Source organism: Filicampus tigris, chromosome 13 (assembly GCF_054856515.1).
Source record: "Filicampus tigris isolate MCC_2025a chromosome 13, RoL_Ftig_1.0, whole genome shotgun sequence".
Taxonomy (NCBI): domain Eukaryota; kingdom Metazoa; phylum Chordata; class Actinopteri; order Syngnathiformes; family Syngnathidae; genus Filicampus; species Filicampus tigris.
Window position 1 is genome coordinate 13,977,841 of NC_141229.1, and position 18,115 is coordinate 13,995,955.

The 18,115-nt window shown below is 41.2% G+C and overlaps 1 protein-coding gene across 2 annotated transcripts in view; it reads left to right on the plus strand.

The window, feature by feature from the left end:
- Window positions 1-2,211: 2,211 nt before the first annotated feature.
- Window positions 2,212-18,115, plus strand: part of arid1b (AT-rich interactive domain 1B) — a 193,486-nt gene continuing 177,582 nt past the window's right edge. For both annotated transcript variants that reach the window (XM_086049680.1, XM_086049681.1), the window contains exon 1: window positions 2,212-3,663. In XM_086049680.1, the coding sequence (XP_085905806.1) occupies window positions 2,509-3,663 (1,155 nt within the window). In that variant the 5' untranslated portion in view covers window positions 2,212-2,508. The remainder of the gene's footprint in view (window positions 3,664-18,115) is intronic.

Here is an 18,115-nt window from a genome sequence, read left to right on the forward strand (position 1 = left end):
AAAGGACAGAAATAAATCAGCACATAGAACTGACACATCAGTGACATACAAAACAAAACTAAATATATAATAACAATACTAACAAGAGGGCACAAAGAAGCTTGACTTAAAATTAGTGCTCACAAATTTGGTTTCTTTTCAGACACTTTTTTTAGATTGACTTTAAAAGTGCTTAAAGTGGTGTAGTCTCTTATTTGAATAGCAATCTCATTCCAGACCACAGTACCTTTCAACTGATAAAACTTGATTACTGAAAGTAGTTTGTCTATGTGGTACTGCACATTCACCTCTAGTGAAGGCTCTGGTTCTTTTTCCACCTAATGCTGGATCTTAACATAATAAACTCACTCAAAGGTGGGGGAGCAAGTCCATGCAAAATCTTATATATAGAGCAGGCTAGTGTTGGTTGTTGGTCAATACAGTATGTGCCCTAGGACTGGCTGGGCATCAGTCCAGGGTGAACCCCACCTTCCTCCCAAAGTCAGCTGTGACAAGCGTTTAGACATACATGCATGGATAAAATAAGATGCATTAAGTCCGGGGCCTTTAGTAGCGTAGCCTACCTGTCCACTTCCTTCAATGTGTCTTCATGCATAGTTGAGTCATACAGCTGTTAATCTAATTTTTACACTTGTATCAAAGTCAAGATTCTCAAAATACAATTTTAAAAAATAATCATTGGCTGATTTGCACGTTATGAAGCTCATACTTGTACTGACACCATATCTCCAGTAGGGGTCTTCCCTTTGTCATGGACATATAATTTAGTTTCAGACTGCCCAACATAATGCAGTCAATTACGTCTTGTTTTGTGACCTAAAGCAACAAGTAGCTAAAAATATCATACTTACATCACTAGAATCAGCATAACTTCCACCACTGGTATCATCATCATCATGATGCTTATCATCATCATCATCATCGTCGTCGTCGTCATCATATTTGTCTTTTGCACCACGGGCAGCAGCAGTTATCATCATTAACACGGCCAGCCTCAGCACCACTCATCCCCAAATCCTTCCCCCCTCTTCCTCCGCCCCTCTTTCATCCACAGCTCCCTCTGTTGTTCAAATGCATCTGATCTCATCAAAGCAGAGCCTCTGCTTTATTCAAGTCCCAGCAGACACCCAGCGTCTTTGCTAAGCACTATTTTACATTCATGTTTGAATACCACTGATGGGTTGGAGCGTATCTTGTAGACTTTGGTTTTTGTGTGGTCCTAGCCCGCAGCCCGGGGTTGATTCATTTTATTTCATCCTTGCGCCTCTTATTGAAAAATGTCATCGTCAGTTCGCACAAGTTGCTCTCGCAGGCAAATGAAATGAAATGAAGGGGAAATGGGGGGTCGTCTTTAGTCAAAAGTTTCTTTATTGTAGTTTTTACAATGCATCTGTATGCGACTCTATAGTGCTAGTTTTTACGTATACGGTTCCCCTACTTTTACAAGGTGACTTTGGCTCTTTGAAAGAGGACTACTGCAACATAGCGTTACAGCTGTCATAAATTGTCAAGTTGTTCTTATTTCAAAGGCAACACTTGGATAAGACAGTTTGAGTTTGCATGTCCGACTCCTGTCAGAGTTGCAGAGAACTAGCTTCTCTGTAAATCAAGTGACACAGACGGCGGGTGGAGAGAAAATCAGAGCTGGATAACCTCCTAATAGTTACCTGTGGCAATGTGTGCGGCAATTCTTTGTGCTTTTGTGAGATTTGTGGGTGTGGGGTGTGGGGAAGGTCCATTCTAAGGGCCACCGATTTATAAGCCTTAGAAAATATTTTTTCGATTTGGATCCAAAATGATTTGTTAAAAAAAAAACAACAAAAAAAAAAACACCTGGCTGCACCCCTGTTTGTTGGAACAATACGTCTTTATTTATTATTATTATTATTTTTTTAAACATACAAATTGGTCAAATTTGAAGTGGATTCACCTTCATAGTATAGCAGTCATCTCGTTATGCATTTGTTAAAGACATTGTTTTGGTGGTGAAAGTGTGCCTTTGTAAATAACGCCAACTTCTGCTGGTTTCTCACTTGAGCCCGGTCAAAATCAACATGTCAAGAATAGATATAGACTCACACAAAAGCAGCGTGGATCGAGAATCCACTCCGGATTTTCCATGTGTGTTGCACTGAAGCCCTGGAGGCGGATAAACTGGTCGAGCCCGCTCTCTCTCCCTCTCTCATCCCATGCTGGGCCACAAGGGCTCCGAGAGACACCGCCACATATCACCAAGACCCGGGATGGAGGAGAGAGGCGGAGGGGGGGAGAAAAAGTTCAAACCTGAAAAGACCAACTTTCATCATGACGCTTCACTGACGCGCAGTTTTACCACCACTACGACGAGAGCACCGGTGCTAGATTAAAGTTTGCGAAAATATCCTTCACCTTGTATTTTTTCCTTCTTCTTTTTTTCCCCCCTTCTTTTCTTTTCTTTTTTTATTTGCTCTTTGTGCGCACACGGCTGGCGGACGGTCGCTACGCGTTGAGATGTTGGAGTGAGTGAGCATGGCTGCGCAAGTGGCTCCCTCCAGAAATAACAACAAAACCAAGACTTTATCCAGCGGCTTGGGCACGGAGCTCAATTCGGGGAAATCCGGAGGAGGCGGAGGAGGAGGAAGCGTACAGCAGCGCAGCGGGCAGATGCTGGGCGCCGGAGATGGGACTCTGAATAATGTAGACCATCACCGCCGAACGGATCCCGGCATGGTGCGTTCAACTTCCGCGGGTCACGGCAAGGATGGGAATAACCTCACATCGTCTAATTCCAACACTTCCTCCATGGAAACGGGACTGATCACCAACCATAAGCTGAAATGTGTCGGGAGTGGAGACCCCCCTCAGACACCGCAGCCTCAATTCGGCCAGTTTGCGCCGCATCCGCATCGTCAGATGCACAGCAACAACAACGGACAGGGACCCCGAGGAGCCGTGGACCACCACGGCGGTAAAGAGAACCTTCTGGGGGGTCAAGTGGAGTCACAGCAGCAGGTGCAGGCTAAAGGAGAGGGACATGTTAAATCAACAGAGGGGATGATGTCTTCAAGGTATGATCACGCCAACATGGGGCCAACCAGCAACAATTCAGAGTACAACAACAACTATTACTCAACAAGGTCCTATGAGCAACATGGCGGACAGCAGCAGCAAGGGATGGGGCTATCATCTACACATAACAGCATGGACAACTCCCATGAAGCAGGATACCAGAACAGCCAGTACAACCAGTACCCCCCCTATAATCGGACACGTTATGGCGGTGGGACCTACGGCATGATGGGCCCATCTGGGTGCAGGCAACCTGAGAACTTGATGATGAGTAGCAACTCCTCAGCAAGCCACAGCAAGCCCACGCTGGGAGCCTCTTCCAGTGGCTTCCAAAGGTTCCCGGGACCAACTCAGCAGCAGCAGCAGCAACAACAACAGCATCCCTCAGGGGCCACCCCGACCCTCAACCAGCTGCTCACGTCACCAAGCCCCATGATGCGAGGCTACGGTGGGGCCTACCAAGACTACAGTGGATCCTCGGCGCAGCAGGGCCTGGGGAAAGATGTGGGTCCCCAGTATGGAGCCAGCACGGCCCACGGCTGGGGGGGGCAGCCCAGGAACCATCCGCATTCAATTAGTCCAGGCAACGGAGGGCAAGGTCTTGGGAGGAGTCAGGTAAGGTCAAAACCTTAATTACATACTGTATGTTTGCACCCGTGGGTCTGGGTGTTTGCCAGGAATTTAGGCATATTTGTCATTGGTGTTCACTGGTGGTGTTCACGTGTTGATCAACATGATGAAAAATATGGGAAAAGAAAACATTTACAATCTTAATTTTAAGTGGCTAAACCCAAAATCAGCGTGTTTATCTGATCATGTGTCTCACCAAAGCTTGTTGCAATAGTGAGACACATTGTACTGCATACCCATTTCAGTACTATGTCCTGCTATAATGGCCCCGAAGACGGTAATTATTTTCTTATTGTCTTATTAGGACACATTTAGAAAACAAACATTAAAAGGGAAGACAATTATAAAAGCCTGAAGTATAAAGTGTTTAGTGTGAGCTCTTTACTACACGCATACTTTGGATATGAAATACACTATAACCATCCCTTTTTATACTTGACTGTTAAACAAGATACAGACATCCAATTAACAAAAATTGCAAAATGTATTGGTGCCTTTTAAATGGGACATTAATAAATTACCAATACCTAACTCTACTTGTATATAATTACAAAAAAAAAAAATATATATATATATATATACTTTTTTTTCCCCCCTATATATAATGTAATAAGACAGTAGTGATCCTTATCACATGGCTGGAGGGTATTTTGTGTTTGAATCACTCATCAAGCTATGGAAAATACCTTCATAATATATTAATTAATTCACCTAACGTTCTTGATTAAATGCTCGAGATGGTGTTACATTCCTCTCCTCTTGTGCAACCGAGCTGAAAATTCAAACAGACGACCCATCGCCTGTGCCCTGAATCATGATCATGAATGTGAAGCTGTGTCCAAAATGTAACATTTGGAGGCCTGAAAGATTAGTTTCACAATTGTCACACAGTCTGTCATCCGGGCAGACAGCACATAGAAAAAGTGCAAGGATGCGCTACCTTTATGGAGCTTTAGGTGGACTGCAGAAGTACCCAGAACTGTGTAGCAGCCAAAATCAATAATGAACATCTTTCTGTTGTGTTTTCAATTTAATATACAGCCCATGTAAGATTTCCAGTCAGATTTTGAGAAGAAATGTATCAAAACAAATATTTTTTGTGTATACTTCTTCATCATCTGACTATAGTTACAGAATCGTCCATGAAAATATTATTCACATCCCCGCAAGCTAGCGTCTATTCTTGGCTGCAGCTGGCTGCCATGCCTTGCTTTAGGGCACATTAGTGGTAACAGTAGTGGGAGGGGGGCAAGTGTTTCTAAATAATTATCTCCCCTCCCCCTTTTACTGGCAATAGCTGTCAACATAGACTGCTCTCATCCCTGAAACCGGCACTCTTTTGGGAGCATTGCGCTGAAACACTGCTGGTGTAAGCAGTGTGGAGACCTATATGCACAGTTTGCATACCCAGGGAAAGCAGGAACTCTGCTGCAAAACATGTTTGTCCCCATGAGATTCCCCCCCTAGAATTGTTTTAGACGCGCTAAATTATATGCACTACTTGATAACACATCTGGACAACTGGAGGGCAGTGGGGTTAAATGCAGCGTAAACTGAAGAATAAAAAATCCTGCCGTTATAATGGAAGACAATTGTTGGATGTTGACGAAAATTAATTTGTTTTAGGGAGTTTGCAGTTACGCTGATTAAACTGTGCATCAATAGGATGGTGACAAAAAAGGATAGGGTTTAGATAACTACAATAACAGTGTATCTGACTCGGTTCATACGTAATGAACCCCAGACAGTGTATCAGTCTGCTCTATTTTACTCCTTTGTTCAGTTGTGATCTTGAATGCATATTATTCCACCCATCCCAAAACAAATCTGTCCTTTTTTTGTCTGGACAAAATTTGAGCAGCATATCCACGCCACAAAAGCCGTATGTTTAATTCATATTTGGAGCGCCAAGACTGTTCTTCTGTGCTCTGACAGGCAGTGTGAGAACGGCGTTGTGCATAATAGCGCATCCAAATTGGCCCAGTGATTCGACTGTGCTTCACTTCAGAGTGTGTTTGGTTGGAGCACGCCTCTGTCACCTGTTGGCACATTTTACCCTCTTTCAAATTTAATTTCCCTCCTCACTGCCTCTCTTCAGGAGGGAGCAGTGAGCGAATCCACTGCACCTCATTTACACTTTTATCCCCCGCCCCCTCCACGACAGATACACACACACCTTTCTCACTTGTCTGGACAATCACCAAAATGAAGACAGGGCTTTTCTACTGTTTGTGCTGTAGTAGTAGTAGTAGTTGTGGTCAATCTACAATTGAAAACAGTTATACCAGAAGACATAATCGAAAGGTAGCTAATAAGTCCCAGGCTGAAATAGGTTCACTCTTAGTGTAGTGCATTGATTCTCAAACTTTTTACACTGAGTACCAACTAAAAATACCTTCCTCTCGAAGTACCACTATCATGACCCAACATTAAAACCAGAGACGGGCATACGGTCCATTCGTCCGGGACAGACCGACACCCATCTTGGGGACGGAGGATTGAGGACGAGAAGTCTTTTAGAAAGGACGGACTAAGCAAGGACCAAAGACGTTTTTTGTTCGTCCCTGTAATCGTCCCTAACTGGGTCACGTAGTAGGTGACGCCCATTTCACTGACGACTGATAGAAACATGCGCAGCCTCGTGAGCCCTCGTACTCCATCCCAAAAAAAGTTGACATATCGCCAGTGAGTCTGGTGACGGTGGTTGTATTGGCAGTTAAATGTTATCTTGGGTGACACTTAAGCAGTTGTAAACAGTGTGGGGACAGTATAATGTGGGATTTTGTGGCCCTATTTTTGTGCAAGTGCAGTTGATTAACTAACTAACTGGTGTATTTTTCTTTCTTTTGGCATTTTTGGGTTGCAGTCAGATAGGCATTTGCGCCGGTGTGGGGCTGAACACAGCAGAGTTGATTGCCGGCCAATCGCAGCGGGTACCCTCATTTCCTTTGAATTCAGCGCAGGAGAGGTGTGCGATTAACATGGCGGAAGCGTAAACAGACTCGCTGAAGTCCAGGCAGGAGACTGATGCGTGTAAAGTGCGGTTTTAAGGAAGTGCAAGATCTCCACTTGCAGATCATGTAACGTTGTTGGCTGCTGCAAAGTGGGGACTTGGAAACCACCTTCAACCGTATGTGTGACCCCCCCCCCACACACACACACATCAGCTGTGGATGATAATCTATTCAAGGAATTTATTTTCGACAACGATTCAGAGGGTTTAATGCACGTTGATGTCATATTTACTTATGAAATATGATGACATCCACCACACATACCAGGGGAGCGCAGAAACTGTCTGCCTGTGTCTGGATCAAATCCATCAAAATCGTGTTCCACCACCTGCGCCACAACTTAGACCTGGTTTCATCTGGTGTAAACTCTGTCGACTTTCTGTCACCAAATTGTCAGGTGCGCTCAGGGGTGTGTGTAATAGAAAATGCGCTTGGTCCGTCGGAATGCCAAGGCGTAGCGTGTTGTGCCAAGTTCGCAAACACGGTAAACTATCCATTCATCCATTGTCCAAACCACCACTCGTCACGAGGGTCATAGGTGTGCTGAAAAGCAAATGCAAATTCAAATATACAAAATATGGACCATAAAGTATATTTTTTCCCAAATTACAATATAATTGTGTCAAGGTTTTTATGGTGAAGTTAGTGGCAAAAGTGCAGGAACCCAAGTGCAGGGTCACAGGGAGGAGAGCAGGGTGAACCCCAACCCTCCCAATAATTTATTCTCACAAACAAAAAAGGCAAACAAGGCGCTGGGAAGAATCAAAACGCTAAATTAACAAGGTCCAAAAAACAAAGTTCATAATGACAAAGAAACAGAAGGAATACAGTAAAATGGAAATTTAACATGACACGTGACAACGTTACGCAACAATTAACTGACAAAGACTGCAAGAAAGCAGGGAATTCAATACAAACAAATTGATGAGACAACAATGTACTCCTGGACCTCACGCGAGTTGCTGGAGGCAGTTGATTGGTTGACATAAAGGGACTGGGCTGACGAAAACAGGTGCAAACTAAAAACTAATGAGCAAGGCAAGACGTGATAAGGGACACGGAAAACATGAACAAACATTTTATCAAAACAAAGTCGACAAAAACAAAGATCATGACAAATTGGTCTGCTGTACAATCTTTTTTTTTTCCCCCCCTCCACAAATACCCAGGCCTGGTTGATTGAAGTAAACGGGACAGGCATAGTCAGCGTTGCTGAATGAAAAATCAGGCTTTTTCTATGTACCACATGCACATTGAGTAGCAGCGCAAGAGCAGCTGTGCACTTCTAATGACTTATTAAAGTTTAAGTCATAAATGACATAACGTTTTCTATGTCATCCTACATGTGTAACACGGATCTGTCTGTTCTCCACTAAACTGAACAGACACAACACACAGATTACAATAGCAGTAATTAGTGGATCATAATGAGTACATTGGAAACTGATGTTACTCAGATCATTATAGCAGCAACTCATTGAAAACGTGACCTGGTAAAAGAAAATTGAAAGCACATTTCCAGTTTCTACCATTGTGCTCCATGTCTTGTTTTTTATTTTTATTTTGTTATTCTCGGTCCATATCAAAGGCGAAAACATTCCCATCCTCGGTCGTGCTGCGCTTACCTTGAAATGATCCCCTACTCGCGTTCCTTTCCACTGCATACTGTTTACATTTCTCACTTATGAATTATTAGTGTGATATGAACAAAGACTTTATAATGGGAGCAATGCATCAATGTCACATTGTATTATGCGCCTATCGCAGGGAGCCTCGTGCATAGTGATGGGCTTAACCGTGGCTGCTGCAATTGAATTCTTGCAGCATTTCACCAGCCGTCGTGCAAGTGTTTGTTTGTGTTCTGGTCTTTCTCTCTATCCGGAGACCTGATGCACCTTTGTCAGCACCAAGCAGTCCAATCTCCTCCCCGCCCCTTTCCCCATCCATCCTGCCTTGCCCCGCTCCTGTCAATCAATTGTTTATGTTGTTTTGTGTCTTGGCTATAGCAAGCACAGTGCTGATTAGCAACACCAGAGTGAATTTTTAATTTGCTCTGTTCCGTCCGATAAGGGCCCTGCTCAGCGGTTTTCATATTCCTCAGATGAAACACACGGCCTGGCTAGGTAATTGGCAAGCTGGGGTTATTCCTTGGCTGCATACTCTTTCTACTGAATGCCAATTAATCTTTTTACTAAATACTAAGAGTTGAATATAGACTCAAATAACACTGTGGTATCATGAGCTACGTACTGTACATACATGTGTATATTATTATTATGTGTCTAATTAAATAATCTTGTTTCTTTATGGCTTGCCCAAATCTAATTTTTTAAGAGTTCCTTGATGTAATGTTATTTCTCTCCCATCATAAGTCTCATCAGGAGGGAGCAAAGCAATCCAAATGTGATTTGGCAAATGACATTTAATTTGGGTATATTTAAAGGTCTCTAGTGGCTTTTTAGTTTGATTTGATTGTGACATCCACTTTAATTTTGGCAGTGTGAGATTTGTGCAGGAAAAGGCATTATACCACCTGACAACTTGTTACCATAGTGTAGTTCCATCAAATCAACATAACTTGGCTTTTTAAATACTGTTTGATGTAAAAAAAAAAAAAAAAAAAAAAAAGAGTAAAGCCCCTCAAGAAATGTTTAGTAATTTTGTACCACAGCATGTTACCAAATGTTTGTTGTTCCTTTTTACACATACATGAAAAGTAAAGCAAACAACCAAAACTTTTCTTCTCCCTCGAATGTGATGTTCTTTTGTTTTAAATACTTCCATGGTTTACAATTTGCACACGCAGACTAGCAGGGAGGCGCAGCTGCTGTAGAGGAAAGCTGAAGCAAGGCCACAGATGTAAGAATGTAGGCGATATTTGAAGTGAGTCACACGGAAGGCTGCTGACTTCTGAGAAATGTTCCGGGCTCAGTTTAGACCAAGAGAGGGAATCAGTAACAGAACTCTGGCAAATGTCAACTTAGTTAAAATCTTCTCTCCCTTTGGGAGCTCACTGGGCTTCAGCCTGTGAACAATGAGAAGTGGTGGGAGTAGTGTTGGTCTCCTTCACACAACAGTAATTTAAATGGCTTCTATCCATTTAGTAGAGTGCACATGTGTCCGTGCTCTGGTGGCGCCCCCACCTCCCTCACCCCCTGCCATAGCGACCACCCTGACCTTCACATATGCTAATTAGCCATGTGGAGTGGGCTGAAGGGAAGGACCCTCCTCTCCCCCTCCATCCCACAGGACGAGTGATATTTCTTTCTTGTCCTCCCGCGTGGGCTTATTTGTGTATTTGCAAAAGAAGTCTTTTAAAAACAGATGGTCCTCTTTACAGATAGCTTTCAAATTTGCAGGCGTCTTTCTTCACCCCCTTTTTGTTCTGTCAGTGTTTCCCGTTTCTTTTCATGTGTCCCGGGCTCTCAGTTGCAAGCCTGGTCTCCCAAGGGAACCGCAGTCGGTTCAGAGGTATTTAGAAAGCCTGCGTCTCCCACTGAATATTTATACACCTTACTCAACACATCTGTGGACTATTGTGCTGCCATTTGTGCTTTAATATTATCCCCCTTTACCGTCGTCTTTAACCACCCATATGATATAAGAACCTTTCTTGGAATTGCAAGAATTCATTAAAGAAATCCAGGCATCATTTTATTAGAACCGGCAGGGATGTTTGATTATTCAGTGATAAATTCCCGGTACTGTAGGTAATAGTCACATCGTTATATTAATACATATTTATTTTGAATGTTTATGTTCCCAAGCGGTACAGATAATGGATGGATGTTTATGTTCCCACATTGGGCCCTATTTTCTTGCACAGCGCAAGTCTAGCACAAAGTGCAGTCTAACTGCGTACATGGGTGGAGTTTTCTTTTTTTTTTTTTTTTTTTTTTTTTTTTAGGGTATTTTTGTAGATGGCCACAGTTATAAATGGGTGTTTGCGCCGTTGTGGGACTAAACACAGTCAACTTGATTCCTGGCCAATTGACGCAACTCCCCTCATTCCTTTAAATTCATTGCAGGAGAGGCGTGCAACTTTACACGAGGAAGCATAACGCTGAAGTCCGTGCAGGATATCGGCATGCGCTAAGTGCAAAGTAAACTGCAAAAAGTGGGCACTTTGAGACTGCCTTTAAACCCCGATTGTGCATCCGCCTGTGACAAATCCCCCACCCCAACCTTAAACACACACACCAGTTGTGCCGCTGTACGGGGCTGCTTTTAAAAAATAATAAAGATGATATAATAATTATGTATTCAACTTTCTGTTACCAAATTGTCAGGTGCTCTGTGGGCGTGTCAAAGTAAATGCCCCCGGTCCGTCGGAATGCCCATCAAGGCACAGCATGGTCTGTCAAATTCCCAAACTCTGTAAACTAGATTTGCCCCAGCATGAAAATAAAGATACAGCAATTTTTATGCGAAGCGCACGTGCGCCTGCCTACGAAAATAAGGCCCATTGTGTTTACTACATTTTCGCTTTACTGATAAGATCACGACAATCATAAAAACTGCAGGACGCAGAGCTGATGCCTGAATTTTAATTTTAATGGGACTGAACATATTTTTATGAATTTAGTTTGATTGATGATAAAACTGTATGGACACTGCAATGCTTTTGTGTGATTTTATTTTATTTTATTTATTTTTTTGGTGGGGGGGGTGTTGTTTATGAGTTTTAGCTCCTTTTTTGTGCTGCTGCATCAGCGAAGACCAAGACATCCTGTTGCATAATCTGGCCACATTAGTCATTGCATATTTAATGCATGATCGCAGAGAGGCCTGTTTGTATAGCCTTCAATATACAGTACTGTTTGCTGTAAAAGCTTCTTTTAATAGGCTACGAGAAAAAACATCATACTCCACTTTGCACGTGTAAGCCTGTTTCCCAGAACTACACAGCGCTGTGCTGCTGCTGCTGCTGTTTGGTTTGAGGTGATTCTAATCAGCGCTGGCATGATGGGATTGCATGCTCAATAAAGAGAAGAAAAGAGAAAAATATCAAGCCAAACAGTACTAGCAAGGACTGTCTATTATGTTTGAGGCACAGCAAGGCAAACATAGTAAAAAGGAAGGGACTGATGATAAACTGAACTTCTTTTAATGAGTTTTGTCTGCTTCTTTGGGTTGTTTCTCTTCTAAGTCCCACTTTTTTTTTTTTTTTTTGCTTGTTTCTGTCACTGTTTGTTTTCGAAGCGAAAACAGACTCAAATACACACAGCTCTGGTGTGTTGACTGCTTCGACGTGTTCTCTGGTCCACTTCAGTGTGTGTGTGCTTATAATGGTGCTTGTGCATGGTCACACTAGACAAAGGTCAAAACAGGACACTGGATTTCATGAAATTAACGGTAATTTTCTAGGACATTTTCTTTGTTTATCAATTAGGTGTTTGATATAGACCGCACACAAAAAAAGATGAATAATTATACAATAAAACACAAACAGCCAAATAATACATCCATCCATTATCCATACCGCTTATCCTCACAAGGGTCGCGGGGCAGCTGGAGCCTACCCCAGCTGAGCCTATCCTCATCGGGTAGTAGGCGGGGTACACCCCGAAGTGGTTGCCAGCCAATCGCAGGGCTAGCCAAATAATACCATTTAAAATATCTTGTAGCCTAACCATTTTTCAAAGAATGCAGTAAAGTGCAAAGAATTAAAATAAATGTGTAAAAAAGTGCTTCCCTTAACTTTCAAGTGTGCCTACAATTTTTTTTCAGGAGAAGTGCTAATAAAGGAACAGTTTCAGAGGTTGAGTTTTTGGAACACAAGATTGTCAACTAGTTCTGAAAATCTGACTCTGTTATAGCTCACTGTGAACATTAAGAGCACCATTTAAAATAAGTACGTAGATAAGAGACAATGAATGATATACATATTCGTAGGGATGGATCCTGTTTACAAGTAGCTAGAAGTATGCCATGTTGGCTCTGTGTGATGAGATATAAGTGAAGTGAATGAAAAAAGAAATGCAGATAAAGTACATTACTTAGCGGAGGAGAAAACACGACAGGAAATGATCTTCCTGATAAATCTGGTGCAAGTGTAAACAAAAAAACCCAAAACAATATATACGAGGGCTGGGCAATTTATGAAAACGTAATCATGATTTTGATTTTGGTTTCTCACAATCTTGAAAACATTTTAACTTAGAAAAAAAAAACCAATGTGCCAAACGGCGCTGTGTCTGTGCAAGTTCCAGAAGTTGTGAAAGTAGCCTGAATGCACAATGTTACTTGCGCAGCAAACATGTGACATGTAACCACATTTTGCTGTATTTACGTTTTTGGCAATGTATTTGGATGATGTTAGTTTTTCTTTGAACCCCAAAGCTATTCGGACCAGAAAATTACGTAAAGACTGTGGCTTATACGAAGGAAGTAACCTTGAGCCTTTTTTATTTTAGTTTCTTTTCATTACTTAATGTTCTAACATTTGTTAAGTAGACTGTAAATCCTTGTATTCTGTATTGTTTATGTATATTATGTAGTTCATAATAAAAAAAAAGCATTTGACATGTATGTAATTCTGCCCTCTCTGAGCGTGCTTTAAACTGTTTAATGACACCCCAGTTGATGATTAATGCAAAACCAAACGCAAGAAAAAGAAATGCACACATTGTATGTTTATATACAAGACATGCTTTGTGTTTAAAACATCACCAGTGCTAATGCTAAAGTCATCGTAAAATCCCGTTGACATGCCAACAGGAAATTAGCATTGACTTCCGGGAATGATAATCCCTCAAATAAGGAATATCACACACAAACGCCGTAGGCACACATACAGACAGGCAATGTAGCAATATTCAAAGGCACATATTCTCCCCAATCTGTGGAAAACGAGTTATATTTATACAGCTCAATCACAACGTTCTTCTTCTACTCTTCTTGTCTCGTTTTAAATGTGTACCCCATGCATACCTGCAACCACACTGCCCCCAATAGGGCCAACACGTGCACTGCAGCAACGGTAGGTTTGAATGTGTGCAAAGATGCAATGCAGCTATAGTGTGGATGCAGAAAAGGTGTGGCTGCAGCAGAATGAAAATGCAAGAGGCTTGAATTTCACATGATATTTACAAGGTCATTTTGTACTTGACAAAAAGAATAGAGCGTTCAAGAATAAAGGGTTTAACATGTCGGATCAGTGCGGGTTGAGGCTATGATGGTGGTTTTGCGCAGTTGAGTTTTGGTAGTTCAATAAATCCTAAGTTTTGGAATCACTTAATAATCAGTTTTGTTCATTTTGATTTCCAAATCAATAAAACAAAAATTAACGTGATTATTATTATTTTTGTACTTGTCCAGCCCTAATGTATACATTGAAGACATACCGTTAGATTTTACAAAGTCCCATAGACATTTTATGTCGTAGCTACGATATGTATTGTTGTATCTCACAACAATATCTGGGTGCATGTTGACTCACTCAGATAATCTATTTCAGAATTTGAGGAGTAGCGATGCCTCTTTCAATATATGCACACAGTCGACGTACATTATTGTAGATTTGATAGCAGCTGCTGGACATGCTGCAGTTGGGAGGATGATGTCATTTTGCTGCTGATGTTTAGGGGTTGATGTCAAAAATAACATAAAATGGCAGCAAATTCTCTCCTTTCCTTACATTAGGCAGTTCCCTGATGTGGCTAGACTTGTGTTCCACATTCCAGACACTCCTACAACTGAAACCGGATGAACTGGATTTGATATCGTCAACTCAACTGAACTTTATTCTGAAGTCTAAAAGTCGTATTGCTCCATGATGTTAATTTGTGTGAAGAATGTCGATACTGTTTTGGACGAGCATATGGAGTGCACACTCCACTGTGTCTCTCCGCGTCTAACAGTGCCAGTGTGTGTCTCTTAGTGCACACACTTGCGTGTGTCTTTTCTCAATGAACATCCATAGCTCATGTTGGCTAAACATGCAAAGGTTACTGTAATGTCAGACGCATGCCAGAGGGGAGTGTGGAATACCACATTACCATAATCCATAGACTACTGTCCCGTTTCCAAAGCTTGCTGTGATGTTCTGACCAGTGCTGCACTGCAGGAGCACATGGCTGCATGTGTTTTCTCTCTGCATGAGACTGGAGTGAGGAACTTGATATTTCACTTGAATATCTTTTGACTTTAGCAATACCTTCACTTAAGGAGGCTTTGTGTTGCGTTTGCGTTTTAGAAAGCGATGGCTTTATATTATTTCATAATTTTGTACTGGTAATGTATTGGTTTTAGTATTTTATTTTTCCATCAATTCATTATGTGCACATATTCATGGCGTCAAACCAGATTGTGATCCCCTTTATTGTTCAATGAGTCTGAGCGCTCACTGGAATAGTTGGAAGTTATAATTTTCACTCCAAAAATAATTATTTTGATGATAACTTTAGTAACTTGAAAAATAGCCATTGCAATTGCATTTATAATATTGCTATACCAGTACAATGAATTTTTATTTCATTATATTTAATCATAAATTTATCCAAGGCTATTATCCTTAATTTCTTTTATGGTCGACTTCAATAATATTCCTTAAATCACTGAGAAGGAAATTATTGTAATGCTAACAAAAGTGGAAAAAAATCCTGGATCTCTACTGAAATGTAATGAGCTCTTCATTGGCCCATGTAAAGTTTAGTGTAGCACAATCCTGCAAACTAACAGAAACGGTAATGAAAACCTATCATTTATTGTGTTGAGAAAAAAAAAGACATTTCATGTTCTAATTTGCCCTTTGGGAATCACTATCTTATTGAAATCAGTGGACTACTATTTGCTGCATTTATTGTTAATTATGTGTTTTATTGAACTTGAGGTGGATATTGCTTATGCTGCCCTCTTACCTGCTCTGCAGAATTGGGTTAAGGACATTTTTCTTTAAATAATGATATGCATTGGCTGCACAAGGAGCTCTATATTGGAAACTACTTTTTTTTTTTTTACAGCATTTCTCTCTTCTGTGAAACTGTCTTGTTTTTTAGATGATGACTGTTTGTACTTGCCTAACATGTTTTGTAATTAAGCCTCTCAGGAAATTCCCTCTGCGTGTTGTGGTTGGCATTGGACATTGCCGACTGCCACGGATGGTAGTCATTGCTCATCTTTTCACTCTCCGGGTTTACTCCTAAAAGCAGAGTAATGCGGAAACTACTGCATCGTCCCATTTTCTACTGTTCCATCCTTTGTGTCCGAATCGCTGTGTTTTTGTCCGTTCATGCTAGTTGTGGTTGACCTTGGACGGTGACTGCAGTGTCTACTCATTAAGTAGTAAAGATGAATGATTCTATTATGGCAAGAGGGGGGGAAAGGAGAAGAGACGATTAGTGGTAATTAACAGTGGAGTAGGTGCGGCGCGCTGGAGGGCACCCTGACCCCAACTCTGGAGGGGGCAGAGAGTAGCACAGGGTGTGTAGGAACGATGTAGGAATATAGAAACATGTCTGTAGTTGGCATTTGAGGTATTAGTAATACAATTGCATGTATTTGCGTATTACAATGTAACAAGGTAACAGTTTGTCACCACAAAACAGATGTATTTCTACAGCCAATCCACTTGGTTCTACACTTGGTTCGTTGTCACTTCAAAAAATGGAGCCTCAATATATATTTCTGTCCTGAAATCAAACGATTTCAACCATTATGTATGTTGTTGGCAGCTGGTGTATTAGAACAGTAATGGTGGTTGGCTATGTGTTGATGTTTTAGGCAGTCGTCATGGTTTGATGGACACTTGTGACAGCCAGATGATGCCTTGGAAGACATTGTCGTATTTTGATGACAACCGAGGATGTCAGGCTTTGGATATTAAAAAAGAAAACACACCAAAACGACTGTTGAAGCACCACAGACATAAATCTATCTTTAACAGCTATCACTGTATGTTGTAACTTTATCTTTTGAAATGTTCAAGCAGACTTAGAAAAAAAAAAAGCTTAGATTTGAATCAGGACTTCCTTGACAGCCGGATACTTACATGCTACAAATCTCTCGTTCGTATTCCTTTTAGGCGTTCCTCATAAGTAGCAAGGTGCTAAACAGGTTTACATAGTCACTGTCCTGCGAAAAACACTTGCGTCCATTTTTTTCAATGTTCTTGTGTGTCAATTGTGTTTATGTGTTGCAGACAACGCATTAGCGTGAAAAGTAAAAACAGTTCCAAAACTGGACATACGTGTTTTTCACAGGACAGCAACGATAAGCACATGATGTTGTTTTCATTGAAATCGGCAAACTGGCCAATTTCAATGGGGCTCTTTAGAGGGGTTAAAAGTGTCTTATTTCTCGAGTCTTGTGATTTATTATTAAGACACCTGGAAATATTTAATTTGTGAAAAGATAATTAGCATGCGTAATAGTAACATTTCCTTGATTATCTAAGAAAACATTAGGATTGAAAATTGTTTAACATTTCAGTGCTGCCTGATGGCTCTATTAGATAGCTCTAACAAGCTATTATCGTAGTACTATGTATATATGGATAACAGATAGGGGTCTATCAAAAAAACGATTGAAACGAAAATCTGTTTTGATTCAAAAGATGCGAGTGATATACTTTTGGAGGAAGTGCCAGAATTACAGTGTTGACAAGTTGATTCATATTGAAAAGACAAAACAAACTCATTACATCATACCCTCTTGAACTGAGCCATACTGTATCGAATTGAATCGGAATTCCACTGAATCGAACCGAATCGAATCATTTCACTTTAAATTGAATCGTGCTCTAACCGTGTCATACCCTTATATTGCGATACGCGTCGAATCGTCTTTTATTGGCGAGATGCACACACCTTTAGGAGATTAGTTATAAAAAGTTGAAGAATGTCCGATGGGATCCAGTATATTGTAGTCTTTCCGATTTCTTTTCACAAAAGTGATTATTGAACAGCTTTTTGAAGTGCTGCAAGAATTAGGTCAGTATTCGTACTATTTGCGGAAACCCTGCTAAATACTCGTGAGAACATATCAAATTGAAGTGTATTTAAAGGGGCTACCTTTTGCCTGCGTGTTGTTAGACAAAGTCAGAGAAATTACTCTGTGCTGACAAATCATGAGGGGATCCAGTTGGAGTGCGTAGAGGTGAAATGTCAACAGCCAGCAAAATCTCTGTTTGACTCTTGACCCTCAATGTGATGTCACTCCCTCTTCTGGAGCTCTTTGATGTGGCCAGGGAGCTTATTAGGCAAAGGTCTGGGAATAGAATAACCTCAAATGCCAAGCCAATACAACATCAACTCTGATGAACATATTGTGATTGTTTTCCTTCTTAATTGGGGATTTTCTTTCCGCTGATTTGCACTATTTTAGCACCTCAGCATCAAGGAGAAATTCAAGGTTATTCACAGTCAGACTCTTTATTCCTGGCGCTTGTCCTTCTTTTTCTCAGGAGCCGAGTTTGATTTATT